The 14,796-nt window shown below is 40.6% G+C and overlaps 1 protein-coding gene across 1 annotated transcript in view; it reads right to left on the reverse strand.

Annotated features, from left to right (window-relative positions):
* Window positions 1-220: 220 nt before the first annotated feature.
* meis1a (Meis homeobox 1 a) overlaps window positions 221-14,796 on the reverse strand; it is a 76,103-nt gene continuing 61,527 nt past the window's right edge. Inside the window, exons 10-13 of the mRNA XM_049572556.1 lie at window positions 14,211-14,269; window positions 7,785-7,874; window positions 6,455-6,566; window positions 221-983 (exon numbers count right to left, since the gene is read on the reverse strand). Of these exons, the coding sequence (XP_049428513.1) occupies window positions 6,508-6,566; window positions 7,785-7,874; window positions 14,211-14,269 (208 nt within the window). The 3' untranslated portion in view covers window positions 221-983; window positions 6,455-6,507. The remainder of the gene's footprint in view (window positions 984-6,454; window positions 6,567-7,784; window positions 7,875-14,210; window positions 14,270-14,796) is intronic.

A 14,796-nucleotide genomic window follows, 5' to 3' on the forward strand; every position in this document is an offset into this window, starting at 1 on the left:
TAATGTAGTCAAGTAAAAAGTAAAAGTTTCCCCTTAAATGTGGTGGAGGAAAACTAGAGAATTCCCAACATTGGGACCAAACAGGTAGATATGTGAACTTTAGCATTCAGGTACTAATTTATCACGTGTTTGTACAAACTCAACTCCCTCTGTGAAGTTAGACAGCAGTTTGTTCAAAATGGTTTTGATAATAAAATACTTTCATGAATCCAGAAACAAATTTGCTTCACTTTTTTATTTTAGAACTCAAAGGTTTGTGGGGCTCGAGGGGAGACAGACGTCTATGAAAAAAGACAAACACACACAGTGTGGAAAGTCAAACAGTCAAAGTCCTTTCCTTTAAAACAGTATATGATGCAAAAAGGCAGCAGCAGAGCACTTGTAACGACTTGTCTCTCGTCCTCTGAGAGTCCTCAGTAAACAGCGCTCTGTCACGTGACCTCTGCCGTCCATTTTTCAGAGCTTCGGTCTCTTGAAAAAACTGTTTGTAGACGTGTTTCAAAAGAACGCCTCGGGAAATACAGACATCAGCTTCATGTCGATATGAGTTCAACTGCTAGAGAGGAGGGGAGGGATGATCTGCTGGTGTCAAAATGTCCACTTCAGGCTTCTGTAGTCCAAAGAGGAAACAAAATCTGTAAGACGGCACTCTGGGCTGCTGACATCACAGGAAATGATCAAATCCAAAGACGCCACGTCGACGTTTGTGTCCTGATTCAGAGAAATCCTCCCAAGCGTCATCAGTGAGGACACACAGCTGTTTATTATTTCCACCCAGGATCTCCGTGTGTCCCCACAGTCTCTTTGTTTTTGTGTTTGGTTTTAAGCCACAAAGCGTCTCCGGTGGCCATGGAGACGGCAGCCATCAGGTGTTTACCTTATCAGGCCAGGTAGATGCCCAGAGGGGTGGGGCTGAGGGGTGAGGAGGCTTAGGGTCCTGCTCCACGCCTGCCGAGGAGGTCTGCCGACCTGCTGATGGAGTCCTGCAGAGAAAACAGACGGTGACACGTCAACAGGAAGTCAACTGACAAGAAGAACTAAAACTGAAGAGAAGAAACTTCTGTTGGAGCCAGAAGCTTCAGAAATATGATCTGAAAGTCTCATCCAGAGGCAGCAAATGTGGCAATAAAAAACAGACTCTCCTATTTCTCCTCTTGTCATATTTTACATTTACATTTGTCAGTAAAAAAAAAGCATCGTCTTGATTTATGCAAGTCACCATTAGGTCCAGGTCTGGCCTGAGACTGGCACAGCAACATTCATCTGCATCTTAACAACGTAACTCAAGATAGAGTTTATTTATTCTGCAGAATAAACTGCAGACAGAAACTGCTTTGAAGCAGTAACAGTACAAAGTAGAAAATAGTGCAAATCTAAAAATCAAAAATAACAACGAGGTGAAAATCCAAATATATATATATATATATATTATATATATATATACACATACACCTCGGTGCAGTGTTTGTTTTTGTCACTGTCAGACTCAGATTGTTATTACAAGTGTCTGAGAACATTATGGAAAGGACCCCTACAGAGACAGACCTTTTTGATGAAGAGTAAGATCCTTTTTGTTTAACCAGAAACAGCCCCGAAATCATTATCGCCAAACCCACCAGACTCCATTTAAATAAACTGTAATTTACATCTGTATAGAGGCAGAATATTTCACATCTAACGAGGTGTTTTAAAGCTCCAGTGCGCAGGATTCAGGGGGATCTATTGGCAGAAACTGCAAATAGTACAACTAAAATTTCTTCAGTGTATAATCAACTGAAAATAACAATCATAGTGTTTTCGTTAGCTCAGAATTAGATGTTTATATCTACACAGGGAGCAGGTCCTCATGTACAGAGATCACCATGTTGCACCACCAGAATGGGCACAGGCTGTAGACAGGGCCATTCATGTTTTCACATCGTAGTTAGAAAGCCCCACGCCAACAAGAGCATGAAACTGCTTTATTCAGTGTTTTTACTGAAGGTGTAACGATCCATTGATCTGGATCAATATAGTGATATAATATATCCAATATCATCATCCTCTGGTTATGCCTTTATTTTGAAAGTCCGTGTCTCCGTCAAACAGCAGCAGGCAGATGATGGCGAGCAGCCGAGAGAAAGACGATGAGGATAACGTCGTTAAATCGGGAATAAATCAGCTGATTGGAAATATTTTCGATCTTGGAGAAAACACAGGTCAACACACAGAGCACATGCCGTATGTAAACAATGACGTTACGAGAATAAACACGACGTAATGTTCACTCATTCCACTAAGTTATGTTCTGCTGAAAAAACCTGTATTCGGGCTAAAAGTTAACTCTGCTGTTCTGTTGGGAGATGCAGAGACTTAAACCAACAGTGAGTAAGAAAAAGTGTAAATAATACATGAAATTTGTTAAACTATGAGTGGAGGAAAAAAAAGTTGCAAGGCTAATTTATGCAGTGTAAAGAGAGAGACCTCTGTGGATAATTTGGCTCTCGGTAAAAACCTCCTGAACGTCTGGATCTTAAGTTATCAAAGAACAAATGTGAGCACACATTAGCAGGTGCTGAGCGAGTGGCTTGTCTCAGACAGGTTAAACAGTGTAGGGGAAACACTGATTTGTCACATGAAACTGTTTCATTCAGTGTTTAATTCAGTTTAAATCAGCTGGTCCGTTTGTGTTGGAGAGGAAGAGACCTCTGAGGATAATTCAGCTCCTGAACAATGAACACTGAAGGAATTCTAGCCAGGAGAAGTTTCAGCTGGTTGAAATCTGCACTCCTCACCGCTAGACGCCACTAAATCCCCCTAAATCTGACACACTGGACCTCTAAGGGTTTATATCAACCAAGCCAGAGTTGGTGATTGTTGGAACAGTGGAAAGATGAACCAAGATGTTTTTGGTGAGTTTTATTTTGTTCCTGCTGTTTATCTAAATGAGTCTGGTGGGTTTGGCGATACCAATTTTAGGGCTGTTTCTGGTTAAACAAAAGGGATCTTACTCTTAAACAAACAGCTCTATCTCTGTAGGGATCCTCTCCATAACATTCTCAGACACTTATAATTACAATCTGAGCCTGTCAGTGGCAAAAACAAACACTTTTAGTGGCCGTACATTGACGGTGTGAACACGCACTCAGTGGTTTCACTGCAGCCTTTTTTGTCATTGCCGTCTGCAGCCGTCTGATTTCAAAAACTGTTCCCATTAGTCACTTAGACACAAAAACATGGGAAAATATGTCCCAAAGTGCACTTCTGCTGTTTTATATATTAGTGTGACTCTGGTAAAGAGTCGAAGGGGTCAAAGATTAAAATCCAGATTGGAATAATTTACCAGAAGAAGTAAATGGAAAAAGGAGGTCAAATAGATGTGGAGTGGTCATTTCCTCATGTATATGTTTGTGTGTGTGTGTGTGTGTGTGTGTGTGTGTGTGTGTGTGTGTGTGTGTGTGCATGCATGGTTGCATCAGATCCCAGCTGACAGGTGTATTGTTTCCTGAGAGCCATAAGCTCAATCATGGCACAAATGCTTCTTCTGAAGACTCTTTAATTGTCTTTGGTCTGACTGATGTTGCCGTCTGACTGACCACATTTTAGGGAAACCCCCTTCTCACCCCCCCACACCCCCTTCTTGAACTCCTCCACACTTCCTTTCTACACATTAACATCCTCTTAATCTCTCCTCCCTGTGCTGCGTTCACTGCCCCCTCCTCCCTCCCTCCACTCCAGCTTAATAATGAAAACTGCTTACGGAGTAATTGGACTCTGTGTAATCAAATAAAGAGATGAGAGCGTTGTGCGTCTCTCACTAATGATCAGTTCGTTAGACAGAATGTGGAGAGGATCTCAGAGGATTAATTGACCTTTAAATCAGATGGAAGTGGCTTTAATTAGCGAGGAGGAGCTGAAAGGACCAGTGACAGGATGAGAGAGATGTTTTGACGTCTTTTTTTTTTTTTTTTTTTTTTTACACAGCGCTCTGCTGCTAAGCCCCTCTGCTATTTTAGGTCTTGGATGAGAAGTCCTGAAAACGCTCAGAAAACATCAATTTGAACGCAACTGTTTCATGAGAAACATCATGAGATATGACTGAAAGCTCCGGAGCTGCCTCTAATGGACCTTGTGAGTGTTTTGCCAAAGGAAATGTGCTGCTGTGGAGGCTGCAAGTTTAAAAGCCTTTAAAAGCCACGTGCACCTGCACCTGGCGCACCGCTATTTACATGGCGGACTCGTCCAATTGGAGCAGCTAGTGGTTTACTGCTGAGATTAATGCAGTCAGAGCAGTTATGCAGCTACTGCAAATATCATGAGCCTTTAAGCAGCAAAACTAAAAACTGTAAACTGAGGAAAGAGAACTAAACTTTTAGCTTTTGCAATAACCAGTGAAGTTACGCTGCTCCTCATGTGTAAATGCGAAGCGTCTTAAATGTGGTATACACTGTGCGCTATAAGGCCGTCCCGGCACGAAAGAAACGTGGTGATATCTTTGGTCATGGCTCTAAAACATTGGTCCCACATCGCACAGTGAGAGAGGTTAAAGGCTGGTCGTTGTCACAGTGTTGGAATCAAAGACAGCCTGGGATAAAAATCTGACAGTGTCAGAAATTTGGGACTGCTGTTACCACCTACGTCTACTAACCGACCAATAGAAATGCAGCATGAAATGATGCACTGGTGTTAAACCCAAACCAACAGACAGACAGCAGCTCGCCATGGAGGCAAAACACGCTCAAAGAAATGTGTGTGAGATTCCAGCAGAGAGGAAAACCTTGTGAAGCCTTGCCTGTGATCGCGTAAAGATGGGCGAAGCATGGAAGGAAATAGAGGCGGAGCTACAGCTGCTAGAAAACTAATGTGAGCCTCCATGTTGAGCTTCACAGTTGGAGCAGTAATAACCCTGCAGCATCCTCGTGCACTCAGTATGTGAAGCTGTTGCATCGTACGTCGTAGCCTGTGACTCAGTAGGTGCTGTCACCGTACAGTCTGCAGACGTCAAACCTGATGTTGTGACCAAGTTTATTAGATCCATGTCACAGTGTAGCGGCACTAACCTTATAAGACTGCTAAAATCTTAATGTGGACGCACTTTCCTGAGGAAAAATGAAGTAATTCAAACAGTCCATGTGAGATTTCAGAGCAGCAGACCCTTTATTCAGTGAAACGAAACACAAAATGTCTGATCAATGTAATAACTGTGAATTTCTCCCACAGAACAGTTCACTGACTTAAGACACGTTTTTTGTTGCTCAATGGTGCAATCACATCCTGTTTGATCATCCTGTCTTGAAATAGCAATACGCCAACAATGCACCCAAGCAACCAAACACGCCGTGGAAATGACAACTGTGTCGGTCTGAAACTAGTAATGACAGTTACACTGTCCTGTTGTCGCTTTGTGCCTGGTGTAAGACAGGGTCCTCTCAGTACCACAAACTAGACTACATTCATAGCCACTGTATTAGGGTGGAGACAGACAGACAGACAGACATATTTTGCAAAATCTGTGAAAAGAAAAAATATGTAATTATGGATGTACCTGACTCAGAATTATGTCAGTCGAATCAGATTTGGTTGTTCAATATTTGACCATTCCCTCTTTTATTTCCAAATAGAGTTTGAGGGTTCCATCAGGGTTCAGCGGGACATACTGTATAGGGTTACAGCAATGTTCACGTAATGTGGTTCACAAGCCAAGTTAGCCCTCACGCTAATGCTAACGACACCAACAACAGATTGGAAATGTTCAACAACATTTTTGCCGACACAAGATATCAAACAAAAGCCAGAGACTGATGTATTAAGTTGGTGTGAGTTTTAAATTCACCAGAAAACATAAGATAACTAAATCTCAGAGCTGCCTCTGTGTCTGCAGCTGCCTGTACCAAAGAGCAGCGTGAATAAGAGGAGTGGTTCCATCCATTTTCATCTGCTTATCCGGGACCAGTTCTCGAAGGCAGCACGCCGAGCAAAGCACCCGAGACGTCCCTCTCCCCAGCAACACTTTCCAGCTCCTCCTGGAGGACCCCGAGGTGTTCCCAGGCCAGATGAGATATGTAATCCCTCCAGTGTGTTCTGGGTCTGCCCCGGGGCCTCCTACCAGTGGGACGTGCCCAAAACACCTCCAGCGGGAGGCGCCCAGGAGGATCCTGATCAGATGCCAAAAGCACCTCGACTGACCCCTTTCAACATGAAGGAGCAGCGGCTCTACTCCGAGCTCCCTCCAGATGTCCATGCTCCTCTCCCTATCTCTAAGGCTGAGCCCAGCCATCATATCCACGATCTCATAACCATAGGTGAGGTTACCGCTGCTAAATCTGGGGACTGAAACGCCCCGAGTTACACTGTACACTGTACTGACAAAAACAAAAAACAAAACGAGAAAAAGTCGACTGTGAGTCTAGAGTCCAGTCTCACCAGCCCTACATATAATGTGTGTGACCTGGCCTTTTAAACGCGAGTAACTTACGGTGGTTTGCCGGGACACTGGGCGAGTCCTCTGGCTGCAGGGTGGCGGTGGTGCTACATGTAGTGCCACTGTCCCTCCACGCCCATCCCCATCCCCACGCCACCCATAGGACCTGCAGGACACACACAGAAACACACAGATGAACCACAACACATCCTCAAGTCAGATTACACATCAGCATCATTCTGTATCAATCCCTGTACTTGTGTCTGCCACTCATCTTTGTCTCGTCTGCAGCTGGTGCAGAACGCTGCAGTGAGACTCCTCACTGGTGCCAGAAAAAGAAACATTACACCAGCACTAGCTACCTATCAAATACAGGAGTGACTTTAAGGTTCTTTTATTTGTTTTTAAAGCCATAGATAGACTGGCACCCCAGTGTATTGCTGAGCTCCTCTGCTCGACTCCCAACTCCCGAAAGACACTGTCTTTGAACTGTTCCACGATCGAGGCTGGTGGGTAAGGGAGATCATGCCTTTGCAGTCGCTGCTCCAAAGCTCAAATGCTCCCCCTCCATTGACACTTCAATCTTAAAACGTACATGTTGTCAATGGCCTTTGGTTGTCTGTAGTGATCTTAACATTTTATCCTTTCATGTTTGTAATTGTTCTCACCAGTTTCATTCTGTTTCATATTTGTGTACAGTTTGTATTGCTATATATTTGTGTGTCATTCTTTTATCTTGTACAGCACTTTGGTCACTGCGGTTGTTTTCAAATGTGTAATATAAACAAACTTGATTTGATTTTGATTTTTAGAGAAAATAAATCATACAAACTTGAAAAGTGGTGGGATGTAACGAAGTACAAACATATGATGATCTTACAGACCATGATGCATCGCTGTAGATTAAACTGCCCAACAATATACACATTAATGCAGCCGTAATATTAATCCAAAAACATCAGATAGAAGAGGAAAACTGACAGTATGGAACAGTTTACTGTAACATACATACTTCTACTTCAATTAATTCTTGAATGCAGGACTTTTACTTGTAGTGGAGTATTTTCACAGTGTGGTATGAGTACTTTTAACACAGTAAAGGATCTGAATATTTCTTCGCCCACTGTTTACCCCACAGGTAGTAAAAATCAACTGATAGAAAGGTGTTTCGTTTTCCATTTGCAATGATCAGTGCAGCCTCAGTTGGACAGTTAGTGCAGCTATAAACTTTTATTATGTTTAATGTTAATATGATACAGCACTTCTCTAAATAAAGATTTATTCAAATGTCCTCATTTGGCAGGAAAATAACAGCAACAGTCCACAGCAACATAAGGTACGAGCTTGAATTGGTGTGTGTGTGTGTGTGTGTGTGTGTTTTTACCAGGTGGTCTGATTCCCATGTGTGTCTGTCCGTCCATAACGAAGCCTCCCATTGGCTGACCATCTGGGCCGTACGGTCCTGCGTGGCTCACTGCGGACACGGGGGGGAGAGATTACTCTTTTTAATTATCTCGCTGCCTGCTGTCCCACAGTGATGACATCACTCTCACACTCACACTGTGAGGTGGAGGACGGTTTGACAGCTGCTGTCTATCACACGAATATTCCTTCATGGAGAGAGCAGCCTCTCGTTAGTCTCACAAACTACTGGACGTATTCACTGTGAGGCAGTGGTTGCCAGCCTCCTTACTGAAGGGACCCTTTTTCTGTCTTTGAGTAAACTGACTTAGTGACATATTTTATGGTTATCTTATATTCTATTCAATGCATAACAATAACAGTAATGAACAACTGATATACTGTAAATCAACCCAAACAATGAGCCCAATGACTGCAGGAAGTTTGTTTAAAACGAGCAACCTGGATTAATTTTGAGCGGATTATTTCATGTGAATGTTTGAGATGAGTTTTCCTGATAGTTTCGGGGTCTGTTAATATAAAATCCACTGTTTTCTTCTTTCCTACACTTGACCTTCACTCCGTTTCCCCTTAGTTGTTTTAATGGCATACTTTTAATGCAGGACGAGTCTGTTTATCAGAGAGGGAAGGCTCTGTTAATTAAGCTTGTGTTCAGGTCTTCACTGTGCCCTTTAGCAGGAGTTATACTTCTGTGTTGAATCGAAGCCGCAGAGCCTACGCCACAGTCTGACATGCACCTTCCCAGAAATGTAACTGCACTTTGCAGCGACGCAGACCTCCTGTCTGTCTCTGTAAGCTGAAACCATTTCCCTCAGTGGAAACAAAGCTTTGATTTACTTTAATTTCACAGATAAGAAACAATAAATTTTGAAGACAATAAAGCCTCCACTAAAATAGCATTTTAAGTCTTGTGTGTGATTTATCCTGGCCTCATATGAGCAGAGGAAATCTCTGCTATTTGCTAGGCTAATTTATACAATGTAAAATGCCATAGGCTTGTGCTAATAACGTTAGCATGTCGTATTTGTTTGAAAAAACATGTTTAGTATAAGACAGTTATTTTGTCAGTGAACCTTGTGAGTTGTAATGGAGCCGAATAATGTGCCGTTACCTTTGTTAAATGTTGCTGTTGTCCCTGGTTTTATATGAGTAGAGGAAAAGTCTGCTAGCTGCTAGGCTAATTTATACAATGTAAAATGCCATAGGCTTGTGCTAATAACGTTAGCATGTTGTATTTGTTTGGAAAATGTGTTTAGTATAAGACAGTTGTTTTGTCAGTGAACCTTGTGAGTTGTAATGGAGCCGAATAATGTGCCGTTACCTTTGTTAAATGTTGCTGTTGTCCCTGGTTTTATATGAGTAGAGAGAAGTCCACTAGCTGCTAGGCTAATTTATACAATGTAAAATGGCTTGTGCAGTCAGAGCAGTTACAACATGCTAACATTATTAGCACAAGCCATAGGCTTGTGCTAATAATGTTAGCATGTTGTATTTGTGGGGGAAATGTGTCCAGATAAAGACAAGTGTTTGTCTGTGAATGCTGCGAGTTACAGTGAAGCTGATTTGTGTTTGAAACTGTCTCTATTAAGCCATGTTTAATGTGTGTTTAATGTCTGTTTAATGAGTGTTTTGAATCAACTAAACTTTACAGCACTTTCAATTTCACCGAAATTCCACCGCTGTATGGTGTTTTACAGGTGTAACTGCAGAGTGACACAGACACACCACCACACCCGTACCAGTATAAATGCACACAATGGCGTGGGCCACATGTGTAGGCCATGGCGTAGGCTCTGCACAGAGCTGACGCACAATTATAAATCCGCCTTTATCCTGTGTAATCTGGGGCGAAAATATAGACAGTCCAGGAAGGGCGGTTGCACTGGGTGGAGGGCCGATGGCATGAGGGGGCCCTCCAACTATATGTTAGGCAGAAAATTTTCTACCTTAGAAATATGCCTGTGTTAAGAAAAAAAACCTCCATTTGCTATACACCTTTGAAAAGGGAAACACGTCTCCATGTTTATCTTTTCTTTTTGTGAAACAGCCAGTAGCTTTTAGTCTTAGAGCAGCACCGTCCTACATCTTCCATAGGAACCACTGAGCTTAGAACTGAGAGCCACAGACAGGAAGTAGGACTGTATTGAGAGACGGACTAACATCTTGTTGGTTAGGCTTGTGGCAACGTATTTTGAGTGGAATATTATCCCACAAGTTAACCGTCTAACGTCCTCAACCGTTCATACACTCGACACATTCTGAGTCACTATATCTTAATGAAAAAAAGGTGTTGAATTTAACTCAGCCTGATTGAGCTATCTACACCATGCGGTTTAGGTATGTTGTGCTAAAAAATCCACCAGATGTTGCTGTGTCTTTATAGTATGTCTTTCTTAGTTCACTTCCTACAGTAAGTTAGTATGCTCTGTGTGGCGGGGTTTTCAAAGCTAGGTGTGTTTATTTGACATGTTGTAGTTACTGAACAGATTTATGGAACTTCGTACAAAAACTAAAATTTCTAATAAGGTCATCTAATCTAATAAAATCTGATGAACATGCTCGACCAAACTGTTGAAATGGCCTTTTTATGGTAAAGGTAATAATACTCAGATAATAAATTCACAATTTTTATTTAAAAAAAAAAAAAAGAATATTCACCGTTGTTAATAAATAAATAAAAAATAAATAAATAAATGTAATGTTTTTCCACTATATATTTGATGAAAAAAAAAAAGATATCAATAGGATTTTTTCACCATTTCTGAGATGCTTTTAAAGTAATATAATGGTAAATATGTAGAATACATACCTGGAAATAATAAAAGTACTGGCAACACTACTAATTCCATGGTCACAAATTCATATATGTTTGCATACTAACACATATCAAGCATTATAACAGTACATGGTTTGTACCTGAGATTTTTTCTTTCTGTTTTACCATGAAGGGTCATCTCAGCTGTTTGATAGAGACCTATATTTAAAAACCTGTGGGCTCTGTCCAAAAAATTAACACTGATTTTTGTTATCGTAGTTCCAAGGAAACAAAAACCGCAAAGAAATAAAATTTAAACTGCTTTTTTCTTGACGAGGAAGTTAAAGGGTTAACAAAGACCCCAACATTGCTGGAGTTCGTGTGGGTTTATTTGCTGTTAATTACATTTCTGCATGAAATCTAAATATAATCTCTCTATATTTGTTTATGCTGTAGTTTATTTTCCTTTTTTTATATCTCACATCAGATCTTTAGAGGAGGAAGACGACGAGGGAGTCGGTCATTAACCAATAATGAGATGACTTTAAATAAAGTGTGTTCGTCCTCGTGGGGGACACTAGCTCAATAAAGTTTCACCCTAAGGGGAAGTAAGGGAAGTTTTTTCAGTCCACACATTCCCAGGATTCAGGTCTTTAACAGTTTCTCATCGCTGTCATTCAGCAGTGTATCGATGCTTTTGTGTGGAAGTCAGCCCAGGGTAAACGCTAACAAAGCTCAGGGGCCAAAAGGCTAGCGGTACTTTAGCCCCACTTTAGCCAGGCTCCTATTTGTTTTAATCCCAGGTTAAAATGTTCAATGGAGTGGTCAGTCAAAGCGATTAGCGTCTTTGTCTGGAGCTAATCCTGCTGGGGTTTAGAGGCCATTCAATCCTGGAGTTTAAGCTTCTCTGTTCGCTTTAACACACCAAGGAGCCAAGAGAGCAAAAGACGCAGCGAGCGGGGGGAAGTTCACCAGAGAGGCTTTTTTACTGATCACATTCAGACTGCAGGAGAGTGTTTACATGCACCGCAGTCCTCCAGTTATGATCAGGTGTTTGGTGTATCCGGTTTGCACAGGAACACATCATGTCCTGCTGTCAGAAATTTGGATAAACCCTTATCCATGTTTGACTGAATGTATGCCAGCTGCGGTACTTGAATAGATACTGGAATACTGTGGCATGTGAAGTCCTTATCCAGGTTTCTGATAACTGTCATGTTTGTACTTGTGTCCACAGCTCAGATAACACAGTCAGTAAAACTAATGCCGGAGTCAGACTACATGATATTTGTCTCTGTCTGTCTCAGATTAGAGTCATGAATTCTTATCGTGACTCAGCTGAGAGACGTGACAGCAGAGTTAATTTCATTGACAAAAACTACGACGAAAATTTTTTTCATAACGAAAACACTAAAACACACTTCACAGCTTCACCCGGCAGGACTCCACTCAGTCCGGACTGGAGAAGGTTTGTGGGTTGATGGTGTTTGACAGGCAGGTAGGAGGCTCAGTTATCTGTGAGTGTAGCTGTGCTGTAAGTAAACAGTCTGAACTCAGATCAGTTTTCTCTGACAGAGATGAAAGTTTAGTTTGAATCACCAACTCTGTGAGAGGACACCAGTTTAAACCTCCAGACTAACATGTTGCACATGAAGAAACAAGTTATGTTTCTGCTTCTTAACAGTCACATGGATAAGTCAGAGTTTACAATGAACCTGGGGACAAATCCTAGTTGGCTCACATTAGTTATTTGTTGAGAGCATAAATAGAGAGATGTTGAGCTTTTCAGATGATGATCAGTGAGTGTGTGCTCGTAAATCAGCCCTTAAACCTGTCACACACTGCTGGAGACATGACACACACATTATTTTATACAACCTGTCACCTTGAGTCTGATTTATGATCCATGAATTAACCTCACTGGATTAGTTTAAAGATAAAAACATATAGAAAACATCCGGACTAAAAGTCGAATAAAACGTTTTGATTTTTTGTTGACTAAAACTATGAAGGATGAAAATGACTAAAATGTGACTAAAACTAAACATTTTTATCTCAAGACAGACTAAATCTAAGGTAACTGTGTGACAGACCATATGTTGGTCCAAGACCACTGCTGGGCAATAAGGCACAATGCCATAATTCAATAGATCATAATCTACCAATGAGACAAAATTTTCAGTAATACTTTACTTGAAGGTATCTACATAAGAGTGACATGACACGGTCATGAACCTGTCATGAACATTATGTACACGTCATAAACGTTTATGACTGCTGTCAAAGTGTCATTCGGTTTTTGTCATGACAAAACATTGTTTGGGTCGTCTCGATTATGACAACTTGACATCAATCAAAGTGACATTACCAGAAGTTGACATTAACAAGAAATGCACCTCTTCTTGTATTTATGACAAGTTGACATAATGATTATTATTGTCATGACAAAGACAACTTCTGGTAATGTCATCCTGGTTAATGTCAAGTTGTCATTATAAAGACATCCCAAACAAATTTAATGTCAACTTGTCATGACAAAGACAAGTTCTGGTGATGTCACTTTGATTAATGTCAAGTTGTCATAATCAAGACAACCCAAACAATGTCAACTTGTCATTACAAAAAAATGAAAGACACTTAATGACAGCAGTCATAAACGTTTATGACATGTACATAATGTTTATGACAGGTTCATGACAGTGTCATGTCATAGTTATGACAGTGTCATGTCACCCTTATGTAGATACCTTCAAGTACAGTGTTACCAAATTATCTTGACTCAAAGACTTCTATCATTCCCAAATGTACAGTTCACACTTGTTTTTGAACAGAAGCTCTGCAGCACAATATTTCAGCTAAAAAAACCTTCTTCTTGTGCTATAAAAGCAACAAAGTCAAACATATTTCCTCTTTGCTATCAACGTAGTCAAAATGGTTGCTCATTTCATTTATTTTCTTAAATCTAACTTTAATTCTAATTTTTTTACTGTCTTGTGTGAAGCGAGAGGCACTTAAGAATTTCATTGCACGGAGCAAACCGCCAAGTTTTCTACTCTGCATATGATGATAAAATTCTTGAATCGTGAATCATGGATGAGGTAAAGCTGTACATCTAAGAAAAACAAAGCTCGTCACTCAAGTGCAGCAGAGGCACTATACGAATAAACAGAACCACTAATCAGTTCTACAATGTAGTTTAAGCTCAGGCTGAGCGGCATGCGTTTCAATCTTGATTCGTTTTTAAAAAGTGACAGCCATGGCCAAAACTGTTCTGAACGAAAACTTCAGAATTTGATACTTGGCAACTTTATTGACACAAGCTTCAACAGTCACAACATCTATTTGGTTTGTGTTCATCTTCTGGGTTTGATTTGCTTTCTGGACACAAAATGTAACATCTCAAATGTCAGACTTTCCTGAAATGCACCATAAAGGACGTGTTTTCATTGGTCACAACATTATTATGTGATAAAACAAACCTTTCATGAACAAGAACAGCACTTTTTGAGAGAATGTAAAGAATGTGAGATTTTATCATCAACATTAAACTACAGTATATTACTAGACCACATTACTATTGGTCACTAGAAGCAGATCTGGACCAGAGCGTAAATATAAAACATAAAAACTTGCCTGCTCTGTTGGACTGGTCGATCATTGGCTGAACGATCCGCCGCCTCGCGTTGATGAACCTGAGGACAAGAGGAAGAGGAGTCAAACATGAGGAAGGACAGACACACAGAGGCAGTTTATAAATGAGGTGGAGCAGCAGTGTTTTAATATTCTGTCTGTAAAGCTGCAGAGAAAACTTCCTCTAATTCACTGTGGGGCATCAAAATGACAGACATTCTGGAAAAAAAACAGATTAAATTCACAACACACACATCAGCCTATTATCCGGACAGTGGAATAATTAGTTGCTAAAATACTACTGCAAGGTCCAAATAACCCTTTTTTTCCGAGACACATAATTTAATTATTATATAATTTTATTATAATTATTTTTAGTGAAAAATTCAGAATTATCTCTGCTGAAATTTGTAAATTATGGAGAAATTTTGCCCTTTTTACAACAATTGGACAAAAATACAAAGATTTTGCAATGTTGCGTAATTTTTTTAAATTGTTTTTAATACAAAAATAACTAAAATTTCCATGGTGACAGAGTATGAAACAATTATTTCACAACAAGAGGAAAGTTGTTTTTAAAAACTAGGCC

Source organism: Epinephelus fuscoguttatus, linkage group LG3, assembly GCF_011397635.1.
Source record: "Epinephelus fuscoguttatus linkage group LG3, E.fuscoguttatus.final_Chr_v1".
In the NCBI taxonomy this organism is placed as follows: domain Eukaryota; kingdom Metazoa; phylum Chordata; class Actinopteri; order Perciformes; family Serranidae; genus Epinephelus; species Epinephelus fuscoguttatus.